Raw genomic sequence first — 26,883 nt, forward strand, 5'->3', positions numbered from 1 at the left:
AAAGCAGAAGTCAGGTCTGAGATACTGGGTGAGTGTCTGCTTTGGAGTGGTTCTCTTCATCTGTCTGAACAATCCCGTTCTGTGGCTGCCTCAAAGTTCAGATACACTTCTTGCCTATGGTGTGCCACAGGGTTCTGTTTTGGGGCCTTTATCGTTTCTGTTATTTCTGCTCCCTCTTCAGCACATTTGGAGGACTTTTAAGTTTATTTCTTATCACTTCTACGCAGATGACATTCAGACAACTGAATGTCATCTGCGTCAAGCCTACAGTTACATATTATAAGCCTAGCACAAGTTAGCAGACAGTCTTCTCCGACTCAATAAAAAACAAAAGCCCTCGTTTGGGCCCTGACAGATTTTGCCTAATGGAAATTTTAGGTCCCCTTGCCACTTTTCTTAAATGTTCGATCAAGAACTTTGCAAGCTCACATTAAATCTCTGGCTCTCTCATGGTTTTATCAGTTAAAAACATTGCCAAGTTGACTTCCACTGTGTCATACTCTGAATTGAAAATTATAATTTATGCCTTTGTCACGTTTGAATTATTGTAATTCTGTTAAAAAACATGTTTTTGACCTTTTGTTTTTATGCTCCAGCAGGTTTGTTCTGTAACACTTTGTGATATTTATCTTGAAAGGTACAATATAAATACAAATTTTGCTTACTTGCTAGCAATAGTTACAATATTCAGGTTCCTGCCCTTGACATTTAAGCCTAGACTAACAGCTTTTAGTTATTTGTCATTATATTTAATCCTCATTATGGGCTCAACTCACCACAGTCTTGTTTTTTACACTCCTTTTAATTTTTAAAAAGTTGACCCCCCCCCCCCCCCCCCGCCCCGCCGGCCTACACCAAAATAAAGTACTACAAAATGAAAGTGCAAGGCAACACATTTTATTTCAAAGGCCTAATTGGCGTTAAGGTACAGCATATTAAATATTGTTAGTCCAGAGACAGTCATCGCAGAATAACATACCATTCTTTTCTTTACATGATACATTCAGGCTGACTTAAAATGACAATATTTTACAAATTGTTAATGTAGTGCTAACATAAAAAAGGCTGTTTACCGAGTGTCTCGTTTTCAATGCGAGCAGAGGTTTTCCCTGCTCCGTGGGGCAGACTCTGAGTCCATTTTGTCTCCTTTAATTTCTAAAATCTTGCCGTCACCCCAACACCCAATTAAGACACTTCATTTTCATCTGGTTTTCAGCGGTTACCTGTAGTTACTGAGTGCTAGTAGCATCTGTTAGTGTTGTGATAGTTCCTCGAAGAGCTGTGTAACAGAATAATATATTTTACATCCCTGCACATAATGTTATATTTTAATAATAAATATAATAAATAAAAAGTACAAATATCTGAATAATATGGAACCATATCATTATGAAAGACATTTTCTGTCAGTAATACATTGCAACCAAATGCTGGAAAACAACAGCATGACTCATTTTATAAAACGCAAGGGCAAATAACACGACGTTGGTAATATTTGCAGTTTGTAAAAAAAACAACAATATTACTGTTGCGACCAGCTGATAGCAGTCCCGTCGAGCCGACATCTGCCCTGCAACGTTTCGCACATACATTCTGTTGTTCCTCAACACTCGGGGCATCATTCTCAGAGTCAAACCTGCAGCTCTCTGTATTCAGTCTGGAGAGATTGTTGGGTTGTAGCACTCTGGTAAAGTGTTAGTGTTGCACTGTGGAAGAGTGGCGAGTGTTGACAAACTCCTCCTTGAATCCCTTTGCTGCCGCCCTGGTTCCTCCTTCAGTAATTGACTTTTCCGGGAACCTGCACGTTCACTCCACTGTAGTCCACCATGTACATGGGCCACTGCTGCAGGGAAGAAGCATAATGGCGGAGAAAATGATTTCATTACTGCAAAATGTTGCTGACCTTGCCTCTAAACCTGTTTTAATATTACATTTCAGTACTTACAGTTGAACACACAGTCATCTACTGCAGTTTAAGGCGTTTAATCAATTATTTTCCCCCTAAAGTTAAAACTTACAAAAATGCAATCTAACCCCGACTCCATCAGCGACCGGGGTTTCCTGCCTCTCTCACTCATTATCTTTTGGCTCTTTTCTAAATTATCCAATTTATGCCAGCTCTCTGGTTTGCTTGGCCTGCCCATTTGTATGGAGGTATCACCACAGATGAAGGATGTTCCTGGAGAGTAATTTACTAGTCTTTTAAACGACAGAGGGAGAAAGAAGAAGAAAACTAGTGGACTAGTCTAAAAGACAGGAAACACCCTGGCAACCACTCCTCAGCCTCCGAGCAGACACACCTATGGTATCCTAAGTCATCTTGTTTTGAAGTTATCGCATTAAGAAGATTGAGAAAACGTGACCTGACACATGAACTTGCCACCCTCCCTATGGGGAGATGACCATCAGCCTTTTACTGATCTGATATTAGATGTCCTTTAACCCAATAAGGCGAAGTGTATCATATTTGACCCATGAGTTTTGAGACTTCTACATCATCATCCCCTTAAATAATTTTATTTGTTTAAAATAAACAAGCTACGAGGAATAAATTATAGAAAAATGTGGGATGTAACAAAAATGATACAAATTAATGGGTACAATAAGGTTACACCCCCCCCCCAAAAAAAATCAATAAAAAAAACACCAACAGTGCCATCTTTGCCTTCTCCAGTTGACAGCTCCTCCCCTCACTAGCAGCTGAACACACCAACAGTCTGTGAGCTGGCGTAGCATGCTAAATTTTGCATATGAAGCAAAATGCCAGGGAAAGGCCGAGGATGCAGATAAGCCTGCATGCAAACAAGACAACCAAGTGGTGGCAATGAAGCTGAAACAACCTTTGCAAAGCATCGTAAACGCCGACATCCTGGTCTTTGAGGGATTTGAGAGGTCAGTAAAAGTTCCTGGTACAATGACACTGAACCATTAAACAGTCACCACATCATTTAACTGTTCCCTGGTTGCCACATTATCCATTTGTTCAGTTATCATTGTACCATTGTGCTTATGGCTAGTTAATGTGTGAGCTGTGACATTAACAGGGAGCATCAGTTTAACTATTTGTGTCTAAATAGTGTGTTGGTTCTAAAACATCCATTCATTCACTTCCGCTTATCCTTTTCAGGGTCACGGGGGGCGCTGGAGCCTATCCCAGCTGTCTCAGGGCGAGAGGCAGGGTACACCCTGGACAGGTCGCCAGTCTGTCACAGGGCTAACACACAGAGACAGACAATCGCACTCACACTCACTCCCGCATTCACACCTATCCCCACAAGCTGCATGTCTTTGGACTGTGGGAGGAAGCCGGAGTACCCGGAGGGAACCCACGCAAACACGGGGAGAACATGCAAACTCCACACAGAAAGACCCCGGCCTGATGGTGGAATTGAACCTTCTTGCTGTGCGGCCACAGTGCTAACCACCGTGCCACCGTGCTTTCTAAAACATCTACCAGACATTAAACAGAAACAGTGGCAGCTCACAAACTCTAGCTGGTAAATATGCTGCCAAGTCACCAGAAGCACAGAAAACAAGCAGAGCTGTAGCTCTCGCAGTTATACATGAAGCCCACATGGAAGTTCAACGAGAAACTCCTGTCCTGATTCCTGCTGCCAGGATTTTGTTCTGTTATGATGGATCATTGAAGTTTTCCCCGTTTTCCTGGTTATCAGTATTGAGTTTGAAACTTTACATCCTGACATCCCTGGATACAGCGTGGCTAACGTTAGCAGTGCTAGCTGCCTTCCTTCCTTTCTTCCTTGTAGGCGCGCGTTAACACATCGTGTCGTCAGAGTCAGTGACACGGCCGATATATAACCGCTCATTTTCTCAGTCAGTCCTGAATAACTGCGCCGCTTACCTTCCACTTTGCTAAAACCGCTACTATAAACCTACCTGTCACAGAAGAGAGGCGTTGCCACCTGTCGGGACTGGTGATGGCTGCAGTTACGTGTCAGAGGCTGCTGTCTGACAGCAGCTAAATGCTCCACACACACTGCACTTAAGCTGATACGCATTCTGTTTTACTTGAGTTTCTCTGACTGATCGAAGCTCCAGTTAACTCGAGATAAAGGTGGCCTTCTCTATAAACTATATTTTTGCCCTAACAGCAGGCCAGCATGCTGTAGCTCTGAAATCAAAGTGTATTTAAGGTTTTTTAAGAGTCTTTAAGGACCTGTGTGAGTAAGAACAGAAGAATAAAGATGTCCTAGTATTCATCGATTAGCTTATGATTTCATATGGTGAAGAAAATATATATTTCATTTAATGTACCATCACTGGAATCTGATTGCTTGATATTCCCAGGTCAGAGGAGGCAGGCACTTGGTTGCTCTCCTGGACTCTCTTGCGTTTCCGTCGATTAGTGGAGGCGTCTGTTCCTACTGAAGGCACAAAGCAAAGGCTTTTACTCTGGAGGCACACGCAGCACAGAAAGCTTCACCTCCATCAACAGGAGGTTGTTTTTGTAACACTTACCTGTGTTACAAGCTTGGCTACAGATTTCTGCAAAAGGTCTGAACAGGAGAGAGAAAAGGCCGGGTCATTTTAGGTGATGTAGCTGCTTTTTTGTTTCTTTAAAGATACAATCTGTTTTTTTGTAACTATAAAAAACATTCCGGAATTCTAATTAGCCTTCTATTCTGACTGCACTTACTTGATACCTAGAAAAAAAAAAATCCCTGAATTGTGCACGATTTAAAGCTTTGCCTTCATTCTTTCATCATAGCTTAACTGCTTGGATGTCAAAATGTTGTTTTCTATTTAATTTTATTTACATTTGCTGAGGAAGATTTATTCTTTGACATCTTAGAGGCTGGATTTAAATCCAAAGCATAAATAAACCATAATGAGCTTAACTGCCGAGAAGCAAAACCCTAAATTCCTGCTGAAATGTACGGTACGGTGACGGCTAGCGCTGCTGAACATTCCGGTGTCGCTGCACTCACTGTAGCTGGCTCTTGATGTTGAATGTTATTTTATCTGCGGCTTGAAGGATTTTCTCCAGGCACACGATGTCGTAGGTGTTTGGGTTTCGGAAAGGGATTTCGTCTGGAAGGCCACTAACTTCTATAGACTCTGGACTGCCGCGGATTAGCTTGTACGGGACCACGACGGAGCGATCTAAGCCCAGAGCCTCACCTAAACACAGAACAAACAACAACAGCACGATCAGTGTTACAGCTTTTCTTTTCCTGTGAAAAATAAGAAGCATGCAGGCACATGTTTTCACATGAATAAAGAAAACTCATGCCTGTAACTGACATACTGTAGGTATGAAACATGTGCATAGAAATGCAGGGATCTTCGTTCATTTTGATAACAGCAGCTAAATGTTCTTAAGCAGAGGTGCAGGTGCAGCATTATTACCCTTTGAGATATTTTATTAAGACCTGAACAAAGGTGGAACTTCATACACTGCGATCATTACAGTAAGATGTTAGCAACCAAAGCGTGTGCTGGCCTGGCTGAGGAAGAAGATGTGAGTTTGTCTGTTCCCATGATCGCTGACTGCAGTTGCTGTCCGTGGTGCTGATTCAAAGCTGGATAGATCCTACAGCTGTTACTGATTAGTGCTACATGATAATATTTTATAACTTAAATTTGTTTGCGTGTTTGTGTGACTGAGAACAAGAGGTAATGTGTTTCCTCGAGCACTGTGTGGTGGTAAAGGCCCAAAATGAAAAAACGTATCTGCCCCGGGGCCTATCGCAGAGCTGTTTACTCCTGTGGTCCTCAATAAATAAGAAGTAAAAATGCTGAAATTTGTTAGGTGCACAACAATTCAACATGTGATGTTTTTCTTTGCCACACAAACTAAAATTAATCAGTTGGCACTATATCTCTCTATAGACACCACTTTGATAAGAGGTTTTCATTGTTTACCGTGGAGACTTTCCACCCGTGGACCCCATGCATGTGAAAATGTTGTATTTTTAAGGCACTGATGTGATTTTAGTGCCAACCACCGTTTTTTTTTTGTTTGTTTTTTTTTTGTTTTTTTCCCTTTCAGGCTTCTGTACTGAATTGTGTGAAGGCTGTACTGAAATTGCTCCACAAAATTTCACAGCCACGTTTCATGAGTGAAATTTGAGGCATGCATTTATAAGACTTGCCCCTAATTCAAAAAGGAGGACGAAAATTCTGGATTTAAAATGACCCATTCTCACCATTTCCAGGCACACATCTTACTTACAGTGGTATGCAAAAGTTTGGGCACCCCTGATAATTTTCATGATTTTTCTTCATAAATCATTGGTTGTTTGGATCAGCAATTTCATTTAAATATATCATATAGTAGACGAACACAATGATATTTGAGAAGTGAAATGAAGTTTATAGGATTTACAGAAAGTGTGTAATAGTTACTTAAACTAAATTAGGCAGGTGCATAAATTTGGGCACCCTTGTCATTTTATTGATTTAAATAATTTAGCACTAATTATTGGAACACAAAATTTGTTTGGTAAGCTCACTAAGCCTTGACCTACATACACAGGTGAATCCAATCATGAGAAAGGGTATTTAAGGTAGCCAACTGCAAGTTCTTTTCCTCTTTGCATCTTCTCTGAAGAGTGGCAACATGGGAGCCTCAAAACAACTCTGAAATGTCCTAAAAACAAAGATTGTTCAACATCATGGTTTAGGGGAAGGATACAAAAAGCTATCTCAGATATTTCAGCTGTCAGTTTCCACAGTTAGGAACACAGTGAGGAAATTAAAGACCACAGGCACAGTTCTGTTTAAGGCCCAAAGTGGCAGGTCAAGGAAAATCTTAGATAAGCAGAGACGAAGGATGGTGACAATTGTCACAGTCAACCCACAGACCAGCTCCAAAGACCTACAACATCAACTTGCTGCAGATGGTGTCACTGTGCATCGTTCAAATATTCAGCGCACTTTGCACAAGGAGATGCTGTATGGGAGAGTGATGCAGAAGAAGCCCTTTCTGCGCACATGCCACAGTGTCTCTTGAGGTATGCTAAAGCACATTTGGACAAGCCAGCTTCATTTTGGAATAAGGTGCTGTGGACTGATGAAACTAAAATTGAGTTATTTGGACATAACAAGAGGCGGTGTGCATGGTGGAAACAGAACACAGCATCCCAAGAAAAACACCTGCTACCCACAGTAAAATGTGGTGGCGGTTCCATCATGCTGTGGGGCTGTGTGGCCAGTGCAGGTACTGGGAATCTTGTTAAAGTTGAGGGTCGCATGGATTCCACTCAGTATCAGCAGATTCTTGAGAACAATGTTCAAGAATCAGTCACAAAGTTGAAGCTGCGCCAGGGCTGGATACTTCAACAAGACAACGGCCCTAAACACTGCTTAAAATCTACTAAGGCATTCATGCAGAGAAACAAGTACAATGTTCTGGAATGGCCATCTCACTCCCCAGACCTGAATATTATTGAAAATCTGTGGTGTGACTTAAAGCGGGCTATCCATGCTCGGAAACTATCAAACCTGACTGACCTGGAGATGTTTTGTAAGGAAGAGTGGTCCAAAATACCTTCAACCAGAATCCAAACTCTCATTGGAAGCTATAGGAAACGTTTAGAGGCTGTTATTTCTGCAAAAGGAGGATCTACTAAATATTGATGTAATTTTTCTGTTGGGGTGCCCAAATTTATGCACCTGCCTGATTTATTTTAAGTAACTATTACACACTTTCTGTAAATCCTTTAAACTTCATTTCACTTCTCAAATATCATTGTGTTCGTCTGCTATATGATATATTTAAATGAAATTGCTGATCCAAACAACCAATGATTTATGAAGAAAAATCATGAAAATTATCAGGGGTGCCCAAACTTTTGCATACCACTGTAGGAGGTTCGCCCTGAGCAATAAGGGACGTGTTGTTTTTCTCCTGTGTTGTGAGAATTAAACTGAACACGCCCACGACTTGGACCCATCATGCAGATAAAACTGGTTCATGGTAAAAAGGTTATCTGTCTTGTACAGATAACAACAGCTCCACGCTGCGGATCTATTTACCGTATTTCTTGTTGAAGAGTTCCTTGACTTGCTCTCGAAGGACTACTTTCTCCCCCATGCGGTTAATGTCGTCATCATCTGTCAGGAGGAGAGAATCGGTCACAGACAGCATTCAAAACAAAAGCAGCAGCATTTATAATGGATGCTATCAAAGCATTTTCTCCTCACCATTTATTGAAGCGTAGGCCTTCTTTAGTAAAGTGACTCGTCGAGGTGCTGATGAAGTTAACGAAAAATATGTTTAATAACATCAAATGTTGTTTGCTTGCTGCGTAATAAATCAGATGTTATGAAAGCAAAGCACAGTGTGCTCATACCTGGTTTTGGAATAAGTCCTTGAAATGGTCTGCATGCAACACAATGAAACAAGCACAATGAACAGAATTAACCAACATATATTTAAAGACAGTAATAAATATCCAAGCCATTAACTACAGGAAGGAAGACCGATAGACAGATATGGATCATATTTGATGAAAACATTTGAATTTGTGTATTTTGTAGCGTGTTATTTTTAGTTTAGCACCACAGATGAATATACTGGGAAAGTGCATCATCAGCATTTCTCACCTGGTGATGGTGAAGCTGATTTTGTCAGCGACCGCCAGGATCCTCTCCAGGTTCTGGGAGCCGAAGGTGCAGGGCTTCCTGAAGGGGATGCCGGGGGGAAGGCCCTCGATGATGACCGAGTCCGGGTTGTTCTTGATCCTTTTGTAAGGCACTTGGACGGGGTACTTGATGCCCAGTGCCTCCCCATACTTCCTGTTGAAGAGATCTTGGACCTGCTCTCGCAGCGTGTTGGCCAGGTCGATTCTGGACAGCTTGGACTCCAAGCACTCTGTTGACGAGAGGCCGAAGACGCTTTAAAATATATGTCGTCTGGCTTTCAATGTCAGCGAGCAGAGGCGATTCGTGTTTAAACGGTTAACGGCAAATCTAAGATGACCGATGCAGCTCGACCGTACCTGAGAATCCAGGTCTCTTGGATACAGCCGCAGTGTCCTCCGTTACTGGTGCTGTATCCTTGGCATCCAGCTCTTTGGAGAAAAACATTTAAAGGTTAAACTTTTGTCATCTTAAGACTTACTGAATGAAGCAAACATTAGGAGCTTTGTCACAAATAAAGAGGAGGCAGCTGCAGAAAAATCCCTGCAAGGACTTTCTGTTTTTCTTCAAAGGAGCCGTTTTAAAAATAGCCTGTGAACTGGATTTGACCTTAAAACTTCAACCGTGTATTGCAGAGGACTATACAAACATATCAAAATTTAACGCTGCATATGTGTGTGATCAGAGCAGAAAAAAATGAGACTGTGGTGGTTTGGATTAAAGATGCTGCTGATGAGAAAGTAAGTATAAAAAGAGACAAACCTGAATCACAGATAGGGATGGAAGGCATCTCTTGTTTTACCTGCTCGGTTAAGAGCTCGGGTCTAGAGATGAGCAAAAGATTGTGACAATATTTACAAATCAGAGAGCGAAAACTGAAATAACACACACACTTCTATGCACCGCTATACTCTCCAGATGACTTTCTATATATAATTATTTGTCACCTTTTGATAACAAACTGGATCTGACTGCTGGCAGCCAGGATCTTTCGTAGTTTGGCTGCTCCGAAACAGTTGGGTCTTCGGAGAGAGATTCCCTCTGGCAGCCCGGTTACATACAGATCCTCGGGGTACATCTGGAATTTGGAGTACGGCACCTTGGTTGGTTCAGGAAGGCCCAAGGCTTCAGCTGAAGAAGATGATAAGGAAAAACAAGCACAAAGCTTATTGATCTATTTCATTCAAGTCTTCTTATTCCAATTCATCTCATTTCTTTCCGTCTGTCTTCTGAAATCTGGGGAAAATTGCAAAAACACCAAACAGGGAAAGTTAGACAGATTTGTGTGACAGTTTTAACCAAGCAGCAATAAAGGAGCCAACATGAAAGTGTCGAGGTGCATCTCAAATGGCCATCTCTGCCTGGCTCGACAGTTTTGATCTCTGTGGCTAGTTTACGCCTTCTAACAGCTACAGAGAGAGGGTCACCTTTTACACAAGTACCCTTACTGAGGCTTAAGTGGGTGATACAGGCGGCTATAGCTGCGAGGAGTCGCTGAACTGGACCTCTTCCATTTGTAGAGTTTAACGCAGTTATCACACAAATATTATAGCAAGCTGTGCAGATTAATTACACTAACAAAGACTCCAAATGTTTGTGCATTTTTGAGTGAGTGAAATTTTCGTGCTACTCTGTTCTTAGAGTAACACAGACATATGAAAGATGGAAAGATGAAAGTTTATGGTTTTGTTCTCTAGTTCCAGGCCTTACTGAATACAACATGACTGCTACAATATGGGTTAAAAATTAAAAAAACAAAACAGAAAGCAAGTTTTATTTAAAAGCTTCTGATCGAAGTCCAAAAGAGTCAACACAAAAAGCCATGACAGTGACATTTATTTTGTAAATGATGGCCCCCATAATTCAAAGTCAACACGGGCAAAGCAGGATAAGCTTCGGGGGGCATCTGCACCGTCCCCTCCACTGTCCCCCTGTCACTCGGTCAGATCCGACCCTCGTTTGTCACACCGGCAAACTAAAAAGCTACACGGTCACATGGCTACACCCACGATGAGACAAATGTTGCGATAGCACCATCCATATTTCTAAACTCAAGGAAATCTATTATAAAACAGTCGATAGGTTCAAAAACTAAAATAAAAAAATAACAAAAACAAGCCGATTTTTAGCTCGTTTTCAGTCTCATGCTCACGTTGCTTTTCCAGACACATTAACCAGAACGTGACGTAGAAAGCTCATCCAGCTCACAGGTTATTGTAATGTGTGGATGGACAGGTGGATGCCTCGCCTCATCTGTCATGAGCTCATCAGTCCCTCAGCCGGCTGAACTAAAACCTTTTTAAACTAAGAACTGAAACTTTTCTTTGTATTTAAAGGGAATAAGAAGAACTCGTTAATAACTTTGAGCATTGCCGTGTTAAAATTCCCCATACGAACAAATACCCACACTCACTCTTAGCGCATGCATGTCTATGTTCAGAGAGTCGCTGGCGTGCTGTGACATGCCGCCTTCTAAAAGGCGACTAATGCTTTGTGTCTTTATGCTTTAACTCCTCTGATGTGAAAATGAGATTCTTCCTTTTCATGCTCCATCCTTTGCCCCACACTTAACAGATTCATTCTGATGTGCTGAATTATTGAAAACCTTAAATGTTCCAATATTAATATTCAGATAGATTTTAAAAGCTTAGATTTTAAATTGCTGTACACTGGTTAAGGAGAGATCAAAGTCTTCCTGCAAAATTTATAGCCCTGGCATAACTTCCTGCCCCCGCTGCGGATGAGGATAAAAGCTCCCCCGCTACAGGTAGCTTACCATACTTAATGCTGAAGAGGCTCTCCACTTGTCTCCGCAGCTGAAGAATCATTTCACCGATGTCCTCCACCAGGCTCCCTGCTGAAAGAGCCAAGCAAATGAAAAACGAACAGCTTTGCGCCAAGAGCGCCGAAAGAGAATTATTACACAGGGTCGACGGGGTTAGGCAGCTTCCCACCTGTGAACATTACTACATCTCCACTTGCCAACTTCAATTTGATAAATTCTACCTGCCCTGCGCTGACCCGGTAATGACAAACTGACTGTGTCATTACCGGGTCAATGCAGAGTGTGATACATTAAATGCAGATGGATGTAGGGAGGCAGAGTGGCGAAGGTGCAAAAATGAGACTAAACAGCAAAACATGAAATATTTCCAAAGGTGAGGACGCTGGGTTAGAGTTTTATTTAATTCTAATCTGCCTCTTTGGCAAGGTTACAGACAATCACACAGCGAGAGTGTGGGCCAAATGCACTGTGTGCAGAAAAACATCCTGAATGAGTCAGTCCACCCTACCTTCAGAAGATCTTCTTATGCTCTGCGGGGCAGCAGTGGGTGACAGAGCTTCAGCTGCAAGATGCGAGAAAAACATGAGAACAGTGGCGCACGGCTACTGTAAAACATTTCTATGACAGTTTATCCAAAGATGTTATTTGTGTCAATCAATCTCTTGAGTCGTCACATTGTTGCTTTACTGCATCAGAGACAAGCGCTGGTCCTATTCTGACTTGAGGCATGCCTAACATCATTGTGCAGCAATGATTACATCTGTGAAGGCTAAACTCTTTATCTGACACCTCATGTCTACCCTCAGTACACACAGGGGATGGACAAAACAACAGGTGCAACATATGAGACTGTGATAATTCAATGTTATTGTCCATTTTCTGTCAGTGGAATATTACTGTTACAGTAGGGCAACGCTGAATGTTCTTTAATTAATGATTCCAGGCAAACTGCCGCCAAGAACACATATCATACCGCCTGTCCAAGGCCGTTATTCAACATCGCCGCTCAGTGTTAAACATACAAACACGAGAATGGGCGGTGGGGGTGTTGTTTTGCCATTAGCCCAGAAGCAGAGGTGGAAATGTGATTTTTTGTTCGTGATGTGTTATGTGTGGAGTCTGCAGGGCAGGACTTTCAAATCTCTGATCAACAACAGGAGGAAGAAACTGGTTTATAAAATCTTTTTTTTCCCCATCTATCCATTTGTTTCCGTTTATCCGGGGTTGGGTCGGGGGGGGGGGCAGCCTAAACAGAGAAGCCCACAGCTCCGTACTCCACCTCCTTTAGCTTATCAGATGGAAAGATATACTCTTTCCAACATGCCCTGGGTCTACCCCATGGCCCCCTCCCAGTGGAACATATGGTGGGACACCTCGCCCAGGAAGCGTCCAAGGCATCCTTGTTAGATGCTCAATGGCTTCTTTTGATGTGCAGGAATAGTGGCTCTACTTTCTTGATTGACTAAGTGAGAGGACAGCAACCCCTCAGAGAAAGCTCATTTGTACTGCTCATATCCACGATCTCATTCTTTCAGTCACTACCCAAAGCTCGTGACCATAGGTGAGGGTAGGGATGTAGATAGATCGGCAAATTGACAGCTTCACTGTTACGCACAGCTCTCTTCACCACGATGGATCGGTGCAGCATCCGCAACACAGCAGCCGTGACCTCAATCTGCTTGTCAGTCTCCTGCTCCCCTCCCTCGTGAACAAGGCCCTGAGATCCTTAAACTCCTCCACTTGGGGCAAACCCTGATCCAGCACTCCTCCCCGGGGTGCCAATTCTCATTTCCACAGCTTCATATTTGGCTGCGAACTACTTCAGTGTGAACTGGAGGCCACAACCTGAACAAGCCAACAGAAGCACATCATCTGCAAAGAGCAGAAAAAAGATTCTGAGGCCACCAAAGTGGAAGCCTTCTGCCACTTGGCTCCGCCTAGAAATGGAGACAAAGGGCAGCCCTGGGCGAGTCCAACACCGGCTGGGAACGAGGCAGACTTATCACTGGCAATGTGGCCCAAGGTGATGAATGTTTCCAGCATTCAGCAAGTCAATAACAGTGGAGCGCAGAGGTCAGCACTGTTGCCTCACAGAAAAAGGATCCTGGATAACTGTAGGCGCTTTTGTGTGGAGTTGTTGCCATGGGTGTCTACTTACAGTCCAAAGACGCGCACATTCAGTTCTTGTCACCTTTCTCACTCACTCTGTGTTAATAGACCTCTCTGCATTGAATGATACTTGTTATTAATCTCTGCCTCTCTTCCACAGCATGTCCTTCATCCTGTCTTCCTTCTCTCTCCCCAACCGGTCGCAGCAGATGGCCCCGCCCCTCCCTGAGCCTGGTTCTGCTGGAGGTTTCTTCCTGTTAAAAGGGAGTTTTTCCTTCCCACTGTCGCCAAAGTGCTTGCTCGTAGGGGGTTGTCAGACATTTGGGGTTTTCTCGGTATTATTGGAGGATCTCTACATTACAATATAAAAGCGCATTGAGGCAACTGTTGTCGTGATTTGGTGCTATATAAATAAAACTGAATTGAACTGAATTTCTCTCCAACCATGTACGATTGAGTATTTCCAACGATGTAATCGTATAGATGGATGCATCATAAAGATGGCTGCAGAGTAGCCACCAGGATGTCTGTTTAACGTGGGCTTATGAGTCTTTCTGCTAAATCTACTGAATATCCATGTGATTATTACATGCTCGCGTACTACTGGACCATTGCAACGTTTTAAGCCATACTTTTTGATCCTGCTGTAATACATTGCAAGAACTGAACACTATAGTTTTCATCACTTAGTAACAGCCATGATTCTCTCATTACTTTGAGCATGTTTTAAGACAACTTAAAACAACACTATTTGAAAGATACATCTAGCTTGTGTAGCTATTCCATCATCACATGACGGAGGATCTGTGTAAGCTGTAAAAGGAAGATGATGCAACCACAACAGACTCACAACAGGCTGTGGTGAGAGCTCCCTTTGCCCAACACAACATAAAAAATTCAAAACGCATCAAAATCCAGCCTGTTGAGTTAAAAATGGGAACAATAATATAAAATTGAAAAAAACACACTGTCAAAACAAAGATATAATATGTAATTTAATCTGTGCTGAAGAAGCCAATGGACAATTATTATGACACAGGAGTACTTGAGAGTGGAACTGTAGTTTTGTGAAGATGAATCAAGTCAAACCTTCGACTAGATTGAAGGACAAACAGGACTTTTTAAAAAAGGATGTGATTTGTATTTACAGGAAAGTGAACTGGGTATCCTCATATGTCCAATACGAATATGTAATTCATGCAGAAGGGATTATTGTCTTGATCAGACCTATTTTACCTTGAAAATTAATGCAAATTGATGTCATTGAAATACTTTGACAAATGACTGAGGTGCAAATAATATTAAATGTGACTGAGTGCACTTACCTTCATTGTCTTTCCTTTAGAGGTCATTTGTGAAAGAAAAGAAAACTTAAACAAAGCACAATGAAATCAATAAAAGAAAACAAAATGCCTCCTAAAAACACTGAATGCTAAATGCCAAGATCACTCTGAGCAGACTCTCTGTGGCATTGTAACAGCACCTCTTTCAGATGTTCAAAAAGGGCCTCATTTATATGTTAATTTATATATAAGAAAGTTGCACTTGACATTTGGACAATGTAATTGATAGTGCAGGAATTTTGCAGAGAAAGAATGGAGTGCTAAACTTTAAAGTGTCCATTCACGAAAATGTAGAGGCAGAGATTTCTGCTTCCATCCTACTACAGAATGTGTGAATCACAGGAGATTGGAAATCATATTTTGAAATCTTGCACTTTTAACAAGATTGAATGAAAAGCTTGAATGAAAACTGGTGAAAGTGAAGTGGATTGCCCAGAAACAGAGAAAACTGTTAAAGCAAAGAAATGATGCCGGTATTTTATTTCTCAGTCTAATCTTTAAGTGCTGCCAGCTGCACAATTAAATGTCCTTCACCTCCATCACAGCGGGGCAGTCAGAAACCTCAGACATATATCTGCATGCATTTGTCTGCAATCTGAATGAACCCGGCACACTATAGAAGCACCTGGTAAATGAGGCTGGTGCAGTTGAGAGAGAGTTGTGTCTACTCAGATGTTCTTGGTGACCTTACTCTATTAACCTAAGGTTTAAGGGAGAGAACGAGTTCTATATGGGGGGGAGGATTTAGGAGTCTCAACAGGACCTTTGAGGAAAAGTTTGGTCTCTCTAAAACAGGACTAGTGGATAAAATAACTCAAAATCTGCAAATATGCACCATGCATCCTGCTAATCACTGAAACGTTTCAGTTTGGACTCTTAAGGGCAAAGGGCACAAAATTAACAACCAGCCGAAGTGTTGTAAGACACACACACCTATGAGGCGATGTTTCCGGTGCAGCCGGTGCTTCACAGGTGAAGCGGGAGCACTTCAAAAACCGCCTACCTTCTGAATTAAGGTAAAACACAAGCCCCGGTTTGTTTTTGAAGATATTTGGTACAAAGCAGCTGCTTGTTACGCCACTCAGCGTCAGCTCTGGCTGCAGTGACACAAATGTAAATCAAGCAGAGGCTACCAAGACGATTAAAAGAGAATCTTTAGTCCAGAAAAAGGTCTATGAAAATGAACTAGCTGTAGCATTATGAGTCACTGCTGTAAGGCGTCCTGAGTTATGTGCCATACACGGCCTTAGGATGGTCTGATGTCTGTTCTTTCACAACAAACTTTTCCTCCTGTTTTTTACTGTCCCCTGACTGATGGTGGCTGGTTGTGGTCATCAGTTGCAAATATTTAAAAAGACAAAAAAAACCCAAATTAAAACAAAACAAAAAACCTCCCCCCACACTTTGGTTGGACTCCGACCACGCTCGACCAGTTGGTGCATCTAAAATGCACTGACAGTTATGCGCATGCCCAGTTTTTAAAGTAAAGAGTATGTCGACAAGCTGCAGTTAATGCAGGGTGCATTTCACAGATAAGAGCTCGTCATTGTGAGGCTGGAGGAAGAGAACAGCTACAGTAGGTCAGAGTTGGGGAGAGAAGGTATATTTAAGGTTGTGGGTGTGGCTAGTAGTGATTGGGGAGGTTTGGTCATAAGGAAGTGGAAGAGTGGAAGATAAAGAACGTGAGAAAAGTGGTTTCATACGTGCTGTGGCTTAATTAGCTCCCTACAAAACAGTATGAGGAGGCCTTGGTAGGAGCTGGCATTCCAGGAGCCACAGTGTGAGGAGGGAGGCGACAATGGAGGTGTGGGCTGACGGGGAAGAGGTTACCTGCGTGGTTTTCCATTGAGTGGTGGGGAGCCGAAGGAGTGGGGGGCAGGGCAGACGAGGCAGATGGAGCAGAGGGCGAGGCTGTGGCTGGACACGGTGCGGCGGCGACGGGCTCGGCCACAGACTCGCTGGGCTCCTCCCCACTCGTGCCGGCATCTGGAGAAACAAAGAGTATTCACACCAGGTTTTCAGTTTGTGGTGCAACAGAGCCGAGAGAGCAGCAGGACACAACGGAGCTGCAACATTTCCTGCACTGCTGCTGCTTTTCTGCTGTTATTCCATTCCTTCCTGTTACTGATGTTAGCTTGAAATCACGCAGCCTTGTTTTTCAGTGCATTCAATTAAACAGTTTAGAATTTAGGGCAGGAACTTCATACTTTTTAACTGGGCAGGGGAAGTTGAACTGACAGAAGCAATCACTTATCCTCCACCCTCAAAGTCTTTAATCTTGCAAAACCAAAATATGTTTGAAGACTTCCATGAAAGCATGAACCTCAGCTAGTGCTTTCAAACTCTTCCCACACCCAACAATGAAGTTCCTTTTTAAAACATTGTAAACAAGCTGGATTTAATAGATTGATCCTTTTCTTTTCTTTTTTTAAACGTTTTTCACAGCAATGAAACTACATCTTAAAATGTGTCTCATTTGTCCACACAACAATTATTGGGAGGCACTGGTGCACATGGTGAGATAGAAAGGAGGATTACTGGGGATCTTTCACTTACTAAGCAAAAGTGTAACTCACTACACTGTGAGGAATTTAAAAAAAAAAAAAATGAAGAATATATAATAAATCTGGAACTACAAACATGAATGAAGCTTTATTTCTTTATTTGTTTTAAATGTCTGATTTTGCTGAAAACAGCAGAGCTTTGACTCTCAACGAATGAAAAAGCCATTCACTGAGAGACTTTTTTTTAATTTAAAATCGAATAAGAAGAGTAAATGCAATGGTAGCCAAGGCTTTCTTTTCATTTTTATGAGCCAAGGTTGGCTCCAGCTAATCGGGGAATCCCCCTTTTCTAATTGTGATTCCTCACTTTGGCTGCATTTGAATTTATCCAAACAAATTTGGGTATCAGATTTGGCTACTGACAGAAAGTGCTCACCCACAGGAAGCGACTAATCAAAACTGGCAAATGCAAAACTGTCAGGCGAACAAAGGAGTGAAAGAAGGGGAATCACAAACGGGGACAGCCCCAGTGATGAAAACAGTCTCCAGGTTTCTGTGTCTCTGTGACTTCTGTCTCAGTGACAATGCAAGAAAACCTGCGTCTGCTCCGTTTGTATTTTTCTACAAGTGAAAAAAAGAAACGAATCTCAAACTTAATGGCAGCCAAGCGTGCGCTCGCTTACCTGGCACCGTAACTTGAATGATTTCCCCGTCTGGAGGCTCTGTTTTAATCCTCCTCAAAGGAATGCAATCTCCTGAAGGACCTGCGGGGATTGAACAGTTCATTCTGCACAAGTTCCCGTCAGCACTGTGTTTTATGGTCGTGTAAAAACAGATTTAAGCAGACGATAGAACGTGTTGGAAGGGATCAGACTGCAAAACGCGATATGAAAGCAACTCCGGGGGACGGGGGAAACTTTTGTTCAATACTCGGGGCTCAAATCATTTGTAACTTCACACAGCCGAATATCACAGAGCGTTTTTATTATGCTGAACTTCATTTATTAGCACGTACCTGCTTCGCACTCAGCCAAGGGACTCACACAAGCACTGGTTGATCTGTGAGGTAAAATCAAATAGAAAAAGGGTGATTTGCAAATATCTGCAAAACAAAATCATTAAAAATCTTTTTTTTGTGGCGTATTTAAAATCATCTGTCTCCTTTAAAGGGAAATTAAATGACTTCTGAGTCCAACACAAGGGATCTTTAAACACTAGCTATGCAGGGTTTCCACACTTGTTAGCACCACAGTCGCAGCTCCAATGGCAGAGATTCCCTACACGTTAACAGTGATTCATGCAGTGCCATCCGCCCACTATAGTGTTTATCGCCTATTGTGCGGTGGCACCGACAGACTGAACCGCGGAGCTGCACGAGCGCTGGAGGACAGAGGGAGACACCGGGGAAGCATTTCTCACTTCTAGCATGAAGGGATTTAGACTAAGGAGTCAGAGCTTGTCATCTGGGGTCACTGGTTCAATCCCAGCCGCTCAAAAGCACACATCGAAGTTTTCTTGGGCTAGATGCTTGCCTCAAACTGTTTCTTTGCACCAGGTATAAGGCGAGTGTGAGAACAGGCACCATATTAGTACAAGTAACACGTAGCATGTTTATACCAGCGGGAGAGAATAAAATCATAATCATTTTGCTCACTTGCTTTAATTATTGATTGCTTCATGGAACAATAAATATTACGTGGTTCTTTCTTTTTTACTTCTTTCAAACGTCTTCATTATTTCATGTGTAAAAATGGCGAATGGAAAACCATTATTTTTATATAACGGCTCTATTGTCCAGTTTATCAATTAGAAGGTAAATATAGTGTTCCTTCATCATCATCATCATCATCATCATAATCTTTTTATAAAACTCTTTTCTTAGTTAATATATACAATTATTATCATTATGACGATGTAAGAACAACACCAACACCATATCAGATCGTGTGGAAAGACTAACTATTTTTCTTTCAGCTGCAGATCATCTGCTTCACCCCCAGCGTCCACCTCTGTCCCAACAACCCTCTGCACGTCCTTTTTCACTACCGGCATGATTTTTCTCTGTGGTCCTCTTTTCCTCCGTCCTTGCACCTCCATACACAACATCCTTTGACCAATATATCCACTATCCCTCCTCATCCTCAATGTCCAAACTGTCCTAGCCTTTGTCTCCAACCGCTCAGCCTGAGCCGTCCCTTTGCTGTACTCATTGTCCATCCTGGTCACTCTGAAAAAAAATCTTAGCATCTTCAAGTCTGCAACCTCCAGCTCGGCCTCCTGTGTTTTTAGGAAGCCGAGTCAGAGGCGGCGAGTTGAAGTAGAAATTTTCAGTCCCACTAATGTACTCAACAGACAGGATGCAGAGAAAGAAAAAAAAATAAAGCAAATTGAACCGAACATTAATCATGTAACAAGGTCCGTTTAGGAAACAGAAAGTCCCATCATAGTAATGTAAATGTAACTAAAATCCATAAACAGCGGTTTAATTATTATGAGTAATACCTCCGAATGCAGAAGCACAATTTGGCTGCATGCCATTAAGCTCAAATTCCAGCACTATAAACAAAGTCTGCAGGGTAATGCCATGTTTGTGTGAGTGTGTGTGTGGGCCACGTTCTGACCTGCTGCTGTGAGGATTGCTGACCAGCTCGGCTGTGGTGGGCGGGATGCTCAGATTGTCAGGGAAGCTGTCTTCAGGCGTAGAGCCCAGGTCGTGCTTGCCCTCCTCCCTTGCAATCTTGCCAGCAGCTTGAACAAACAAGACACAGAAGATAAACAAACACCGCACGCCATTAGCGAAGAACATCTGTGTGGTGTAAATATATAAATAAACTCTTGGCGGAGTGCTCTTCGGTTACTGTGATAAAGTTTAAGGGTCTTGACAAATATTTTACAGCTAAGGTCACTCACAAAGCACATATGGAAAGCTACCAAAAACAATTACATTATGCCAAAAGTTCTCCTTTAAGAAGATGGAGAATATTCATGTTTTAATGAAAATTCAGGCTGCTTTCAGGCAACGAACCAAATTTTCTCTCACTTTTAGTCATCGGTGCTGAAAAGTCAGTAGCTGCATGCATGAGAGAGTCAAGCTAACTGCGTACTAAAGGGAACCGAGATATTTAAAAAATAAAATATGTTAAATAATTGGGTGATTTTTCATTTTCTGTGTTTTTAAGCAGTTGCAGACTGTCACCACCTGCATGCACTGCTAACTGCTAAGTGAAAATGTGGTATCATAGTAGCCCAGTGGTGGACCAATCTAAATAATACCTATTAGCTCACACAGTGGGGTTGCTGTTTTAATGCATTCGTCAGACAGTATTAAAAATGGATTTTGATATTCGGCAACATCTTGTTATGAGGACTTGAGATTAGCTTTTTTCACCATCTTGACATTTTGAAATGGGATGTGATGGTCACTGGCTTGTGATAGCTAATGAGCATATACAGGATTCTCCCCCTTTCTGACACACAGAATGGCCAACATTTACTAATTTGGACTTAATGTTCATTCAGTACGACCCAAAATCTCATCAGGATCGTCACTTGAGGGCCATTTGTTCTTTGCAATGGCAGGTACTGCCCCCCCTGGTGGCCATTAAAATATTGTGGGTTTTAAGCACAGACCCAGAAGCTATCTATGGCTAAAACTGATGGGGTCATTACACCCGCCTCACTGGCCGCTTCATGCACCACCGATTACATCATCTCATGCACACATCCATGTCTGCCGGCCTTTACGGCACAGCTACCCACTGCAGTATTCTCCTCAATGATGAGGTGTCGTCACTCAGACAAAACCTCGGCAACAGCGCTGGTGTAGGAGGAGCGCAAGTCAAACCCAGGAGCAAAGAAATTTCAGAGATTTTTCCACAAAGCATCATCTTTTCAAGCTGTTGTAGCATCTCCCCCTGTATAATCTGTGAATCTCTGAGCTTCTGTACTGATAAATTATTAAAACGGTGGTAAAAAGTGACACGGTTGTACACTCATGTCTTCCACACAGTGGCACCAGGTTACAGCAACAGCAGCTGTGACGGCACACGCCACACTGCAGGTATAATGGGGGCCTAAGGCAGTGAGTAGATCCTGTTCTTCTGAGGGCTACACTACATTTAAAGTGAGATGCAGCAGGTAAATACACTAGTAAAGTACAAGCACATTCGATGTTTAGGTTCTTGTTGTTTTAAGTAGTTTTAGAGACATGATCCCAACTTCTATTCTTCTAAGAAAGGGGAAAGAAAGAAACAGAATCAGTCACATTCTTACCGGTAAAGATCCTCTCATCAAACATTCTGGAAGACAGAAAGAAACACAGGCTGTGAGCGACTCTGTTTAAAGACCACCTCAGCTCTCAGGACAAAACTCAAGTTGCAAAAAACTGTAGAAGTGGAACATTGTTAACGACTGTTTTAGCACATTAGCTGCTCTTTAAACAATCAGTCAAACATAACTGAGTCGTTCCTTTTGTGAGCCCTGAATTCCTCTGACTAAAATTAACTGTGGATTAACTGTGATATACTCCTGGATTGCTTCCCCTTCCTTCTGGCACATGCTGCCACTCTCTGCCTGCCAGTGAAGCGTTCTTCTCCTGCATGATCATAATTAATCTTAGGTCTTATTTATTTACAAACTTAAGAAACTACACTGTTGTTCTAAGGTCTTAATAGGGCAAAATATTACAGTTTAGACACCAGAAAGACATTTATGAGTATTTGTCATCATATCATGGTATTTGTATTTGTGTGCCATTGTTGGCAAGGAACCCACCCATGGACCTGGTGTTGAGCACAGTCTTACCTTCAACTCAACATAACAGAATCCAAGGAAGTGATTGTGGATTTGAGGAGAAATTCCAGCACACCTGACGCCACAAACAGTAAGGGGCAAACTGTGAACGTGTGCAGTCTTATAAGTATTTTGGGACTATTATTGATTCAAGACCGAATTTTGGTACAAACTGTGAAGCAGAGAAAAAAGGGTCATCAACATTTGTTCTGTTTATGGAAACTGTAGTCCTGTTACACTGATAAGACCATTACGACACTATCTATTTATTTTTTAAATCTTTTCTTGAGTCAGTTTTAGCTCTATTCCTTTGTGTCATAGTACGGTAAGCCATCTTTGAAGGATCAGAACAAACTGATCCAAACTGTGAACTGGTCAGGGAAGCTGATTGGTAAATCGCAGCTTAACCTTAAGTGTCTGTATACCAAACGGTTGGATGACCGGCTCCATTTCAATAATGACTCCCACTCCTTATCTGGGGATTCTCAGCTTCTTTACTCTGGATGGACGCTAGTGGTCTCACAGGACAGAGGCAGCTTTGTCCCAGCTGATATTAATCATCTGAATAAGCTAAAGCAAACTGTGCACATACATATCATTTATTTATTCATTTTTTAAATTTAGCTCTATCTATTAATTATAGCACTTTTAGCTTTTTTATAGTATTTTTAGTGAGAGAATTTGTGGTTTTCGTGAAGCCTAGATCAGTTTTTGTCTATGTGAAAATCAAGTCTGACGGCTGGCAGAATGGTTGTCTGCTCTTTTAACTATGAATCTATCTAAGGGTGTTCGTGTTAAACTGAGGCTGAAGGGAATTTATAGACATTATTTAATAAAGTGTGAGGCAGGTTTAAATTCTGAAGTTGATGCTACAATATAAAAGGAGCACTAACGAGACGACGCGCGTCTTCAGTCCAACCCATTAGCGGTGAAGACAGTTTGGTCTTCACCACAGTGTTACAATTTTCATTTTCAACACAAGGCAGACACTTGATGAGATGAGAGAAGGCTCATCTACTGCCTCTGATTCTGTAACTAAACTTTTTTAAGCCAACTTTCTTCTGATTGGCTGTCCAGCTTAAAGAAAAACACAGAGCTGTGTGCCTTGATGACCATATAGACCAGCGGTCCCCAAACCCCGGGGCGGTCCGTGAGTTGTGTGGTACCGGGCCGCGAGAGTTGAGGCTCGGGTGTGAAATGTATGGTTTTCAGGGTCTTTTCCTGTGTTGTAGTTGTGTGTCTTACTTTGAAAGAAATATTTACGCGTTACCATAGCAACCAGAGAGCATTAAGGGGCAGAGAGGAGGATGTTACTCTCAATGTTGTTGACACATTTCAGGAGGACACTGCTAGCAAAGTTACACAATTACACAGTGAATTTGTGTTTATTATTATATTTACAAAATACCACAGTTTTTGTTTTGGTCGTATCATTTTATTTTGTTGTATTTATCCGCGACACCTTAAAGGCCGGTCCGTGAAAATATTGTCTGACATTAAACTGGTCAGTGGAACAAAAAAAGGTTGGGGACCGCTGATATAGACCATATAAAGTGTGTATGACTACTATTTGTATTTAAAAAAGGACTTAATAATAGTTAATATTGACTACCTTTTTCTCAGTAATGTCAGCAGTTTAGTGATCATGTTAACCTAAAACTGACGGGATTTTACAGTAATTATATTTTCAGCATCTTTTCACAAAGTGAAGTGTGAGACGAGTGAAACTCGGGTGGTTATTACACGGGATATCATCTGAGAATAATTAATAGCATGGCTGCAGAACTAAATGAGCACAACGCTTCAGTTACAGTTAAGAGAGCCTACTGTTTGTATAAAAATGATCATAGACTGACAACAGAGAAGATGCCAAAAAAGCACATTGCTGCCTGCATCTGGAACATCTCTCACAGACAATGGGAATGTGATTTGATCTGAATTAATGACATTTTCAATCTTTCCTAATTGTATTAAGGCTAATGAGCTGCCTGCAGGATTCGTTAAAAGATGTGTTATCTCAAACAAGGCATGGTGGCTCATTTAAATTAGCTCAAACAAATGGATGGAAGAGCAGCCATTAGCGCAATGCGCTGGCAAGGGAAAGTCATTTGGGACATGAATGGAAATGGTTTACCACTCAGCGGGACGTAGTGTGCTGAAGGAAACAGACATTTAACAAACAGATGGTATAGGCTGGCGTGGCTGGTAGCTGCTTATTAAAAAAATCTTTCCCAAATTAAAGTTTCTGTAGGGACGCCATTCTGCAGTTTGGTGATAATTAAGCATCAAGTGGGTAAATCTGGATGGATCTCTGGTCAGTGAGTAAATTAGACGTTTGTAAAAATATGCTTCCAGGTGCTTCTTTGTTCTAATTACAACACTCTGACAGTGAGAGTATAAGAAATGATGTCATGCACTTTCACCAGTTCTTGTCTTAAAGCATTTGTTACCGTTTGACTATAAAGCGGATTCCGTGACGCTCATCCAGGATGCGTTTGAGCTTGGGGACTCCGTATGTGCACGGTCTCTTGAAGGGGATCTGGTCAGGGATGCCGATGATCTCCACGGCCCCTGGATCGCAGGCTATTTTGCGGTAGGGGACAGGCACCATGTGATCTAGACCCAATGCCTCAGCTGGAGGTAGAAAACAGAGAAAATTCTTAAATTTTAAATCTACAAAATATAGTTAACTCATTAGCGCTAGCAGCCTCCAGTAGGGTTATGGTGATGGACTTCGGGCACAGCCGATGATCAGAGTGATCGCAAATAGCTTGTCAATCAGGGGAATTTTTTTTATAGCTCATTAATGCATTAAAGCAATACTATCACTATTAATTAAATAGCATTAATTCATGTATGCAGACGACTAGATGACCAAAGCAACAACTAGTCCCTGCCAGTGCTTGGATTTCTTGGCCTGGTCATGCTCCCGAGCATGACGTTAAAATGGCACTTACTTTAGTCTGTTGTTAGGTGGTTGCTAGGCAATATGAACGCTATAATATAATTATAATATGTGGTGTAAAATTCAGCTTTTGTGGATATAAAGGGGATGTTGTGATGCTTTCTTTAGGTCTTGTAGGTGGAAAAAACGATTGTTTTAGCCCATATCTAGGTGGTTGCTAGGCAACCTGGTGGCGTCATAATATTTCATGCATAAGAGAAGATTTGTGGATATAAACTAAACGTTATTCTTGTGAAATGTAAAAAATGTGCTTCTTTAATTGCAGAAATATTAAAAAGAGGTCGTGTTAGCTACATTGTTGCTACATAGTCCCTAGGTAATATAATTATGATTATAATATACATCATAATATCTGATATCTGAACCATCAGGAGCATCATGGCTGATTCAGACTTCTGCGGTGAATCCTTGCTGAGTTTACGACGTAACATACATAAGTGGCCAACGTTGCCCAGCCACAAAAGAAATACACAAAACTCCAGGACATGCTTCTCCTGGGTTCCTTCTCTTTGTTGTGGTCATTTTTTTCCTACAGTTTTTCCACTTCTTTGTATATTCCCACACGTCCATTCCAATAATTTCAGCAATTTCCAGGAATTTGCTGACTTTATTGAGTCCTTATATTTAAACTATAATTATCATTCCTTGTATTGAGGCGATGATAATTATCCTCTCACTGATAAATTAAAAAACTGCAGAGAAAAAGTATCAATCAACCCTTTTGTGTACATGGACACAAATCCATAAATTTGAGAGCAAACTGATGAAAAATCCTATAAGGGTGGGAAATTTGCCTCCAGAAACACAGATCATTAGACTTGAGGTGACATGACTAATTCTTAAACTGCCGTGATGAACCATGCAAATACACACAAGTTCATCTTCGTATCTCTGCTCTCTGTCAAATAAATCTGTGTGTGTGTGTCTAGGGCAGGCAAGGCTGATCCATCATCTCAAATTACGCAGATAAAAAGTTCTTGACTTGATTCCAAATGGTGAACTTTTGCATTTGGCAGCTTTTCTCTATTAAAGACAGCACGAGCATCCTGCAGCTGGTTTGCTTGCGAGCATCCTTACAGGCTTTTAATGCATCATCCGCTGCACACGTCTTCATGTTGAGCTGTTTTTTTAGCCATTAGTGTAGTAAGAGGGCCTCCTCACCGTATCTGCTGTTAAACAAGATCTGAACACACTCTCTCAGCGTGTTGATGTCTTCGGTTTCCCGAATGAATGCGTCCCATTTTTCTGTAAGAAAACAGAGAGAAGGAAATGCGGTCCTTACATCAAAGTTTACTGCAGCTTTAGCCTCTCAAAGTGTTTTATCTGACTGTAGTGCTAAGGATCTGAAATTAATCTTTTCCATTTACTCAGCAACAACTTGGTAAATCAGTGCAATCTTCTTAAAGGATTATTCTCAATAGCTTAGCCCTTCTTGTTTAAGTTTTAGCACAGGTCAGCCTCAGTTCAGTAAACAGTACTTGGCTACTGTACATATCAGCCTCCAAATCCAAGCAGGAACAATAATAACAGCATGCAAAGTCTCCTCTATGGTTGTAGATTTAAGTAAAATCCAAACCTGTCGTGACATATAGTGTAACAGGAATAACTTTAAGAGGACTTTGAACCTCGTTATTACTAAAATAAAATCTGAGTTGAGCTTTAAGCCTGAAAATTACATGTCTGTGATCACCGTTTGATAAACTACGACGGCGTCATGGTTTCCTAACGTCCTCAAACACATCCTCAGTTCAGTGCTGGACAATGTACAGTTCTTAAGTC

At 41.7% G+C, this 26,883-nt stretch overlaps 1 protein-coding gene across 4 annotated transcripts in view; it reads right to left on the minus strand.

The window, feature by feature from the left end:
* Positions 1 to 875: 875 nt before the first annotated feature.
* gtf2ird1 (GTF2I repeat domain containing 1) overlaps positions 876 to 26,883 on the minus strand; it is a 42,279-nt gene continuing 16,271 nt past the window's right edge. For 2 of the 4 annotated variants that reach the window (XM_005458239.4, XM_019363782.2), the window contains exons 8-27: positions 26,266 to 26,349; positions 24,590 to 24,773; positions 21,621 to 21,646; positions 19,970 to 20,096; positions 18,364 to 18,407; positions 18,032 to 18,112; positions 16,675 to 16,830; positions 11,901 to 11,954; positions 11,384 to 11,464; positions 9,555 to 9,738; positions 9,370 to 9,431; positions 8,967 to 9,038; positions 8,572 to 8,839; positions 8,319 to 8,347; positions 8,170 to 8,217; positions 8,002 to 8,079; positions 4,950 to 5,142; positions 4,480 to 4,517; positions 4,276 to 4,385; positions 876 to 1,843 (exon numbers count right to left, since the gene is read on the minus strand). In XM_005458239.4, the coding sequence (XP_005458296.1) occupies positions 1,775 to 1,843; positions 4,276 to 4,385; positions 4,480 to 4,517; positions 4,950 to 5,142; positions 8,002 to 8,079; positions 8,170 to 8,217; positions 8,319 to 8,347; positions 8,572 to 8,839; positions 8,967 to 9,038; positions 9,370 to 9,431; positions 9,555 to 9,738; positions 11,384 to 11,464; positions 11,901 to 11,954; positions 16,675 to 16,830; positions 18,032 to 18,112; positions 18,364 to 18,407; positions 19,970 to 20,096; positions 21,621 to 21,646; positions 24,590 to 24,773; positions 26,266 to 26,349 (1,988 nt within the window). In that variant the 3' untranslated portion in view covers positions 876 to 1,774. The remainder of the gene's footprint in view (positions 1,844 to 4,275; positions 4,386 to 4,479; positions 4,518 to 4,949; positions 5,143 to 8,001; positions 8,080 to 8,169; positions 8,218 to 8,318; positions 8,348 to 8,571; positions 8,840 to 8,966; positions 9,039 to 9,369; positions 9,432 to 9,554; positions 9,739 to 11,383; positions 11,465 to 11,900; positions 11,955 to 16,674; positions 16,831 to 18,031; positions 18,113 to 18,363; positions 18,408 to 19,969; positions 20,097 to 21,620; positions 21,647 to 24,589; positions 24,774 to 26,265; positions 26,350 to 26,883) is intronic. The other 2 variants (XM_005458241.4, XM_005458240.4) reach the window with 2 other exon arrangements.

Source organism: Oreochromis niloticus, linkage group LG10, assembly GCF_001858045.2.
Source record: "Oreochromis niloticus isolate F11D_XX linkage group LG10, O_niloticus_UMD_NMBU, whole genome shotgun sequence".
Taxonomy (NCBI): domain Eukaryota; kingdom Metazoa; phylum Chordata; class Actinopteri; order Cichliformes; family Cichlidae; genus Oreochromis; species Oreochromis niloticus.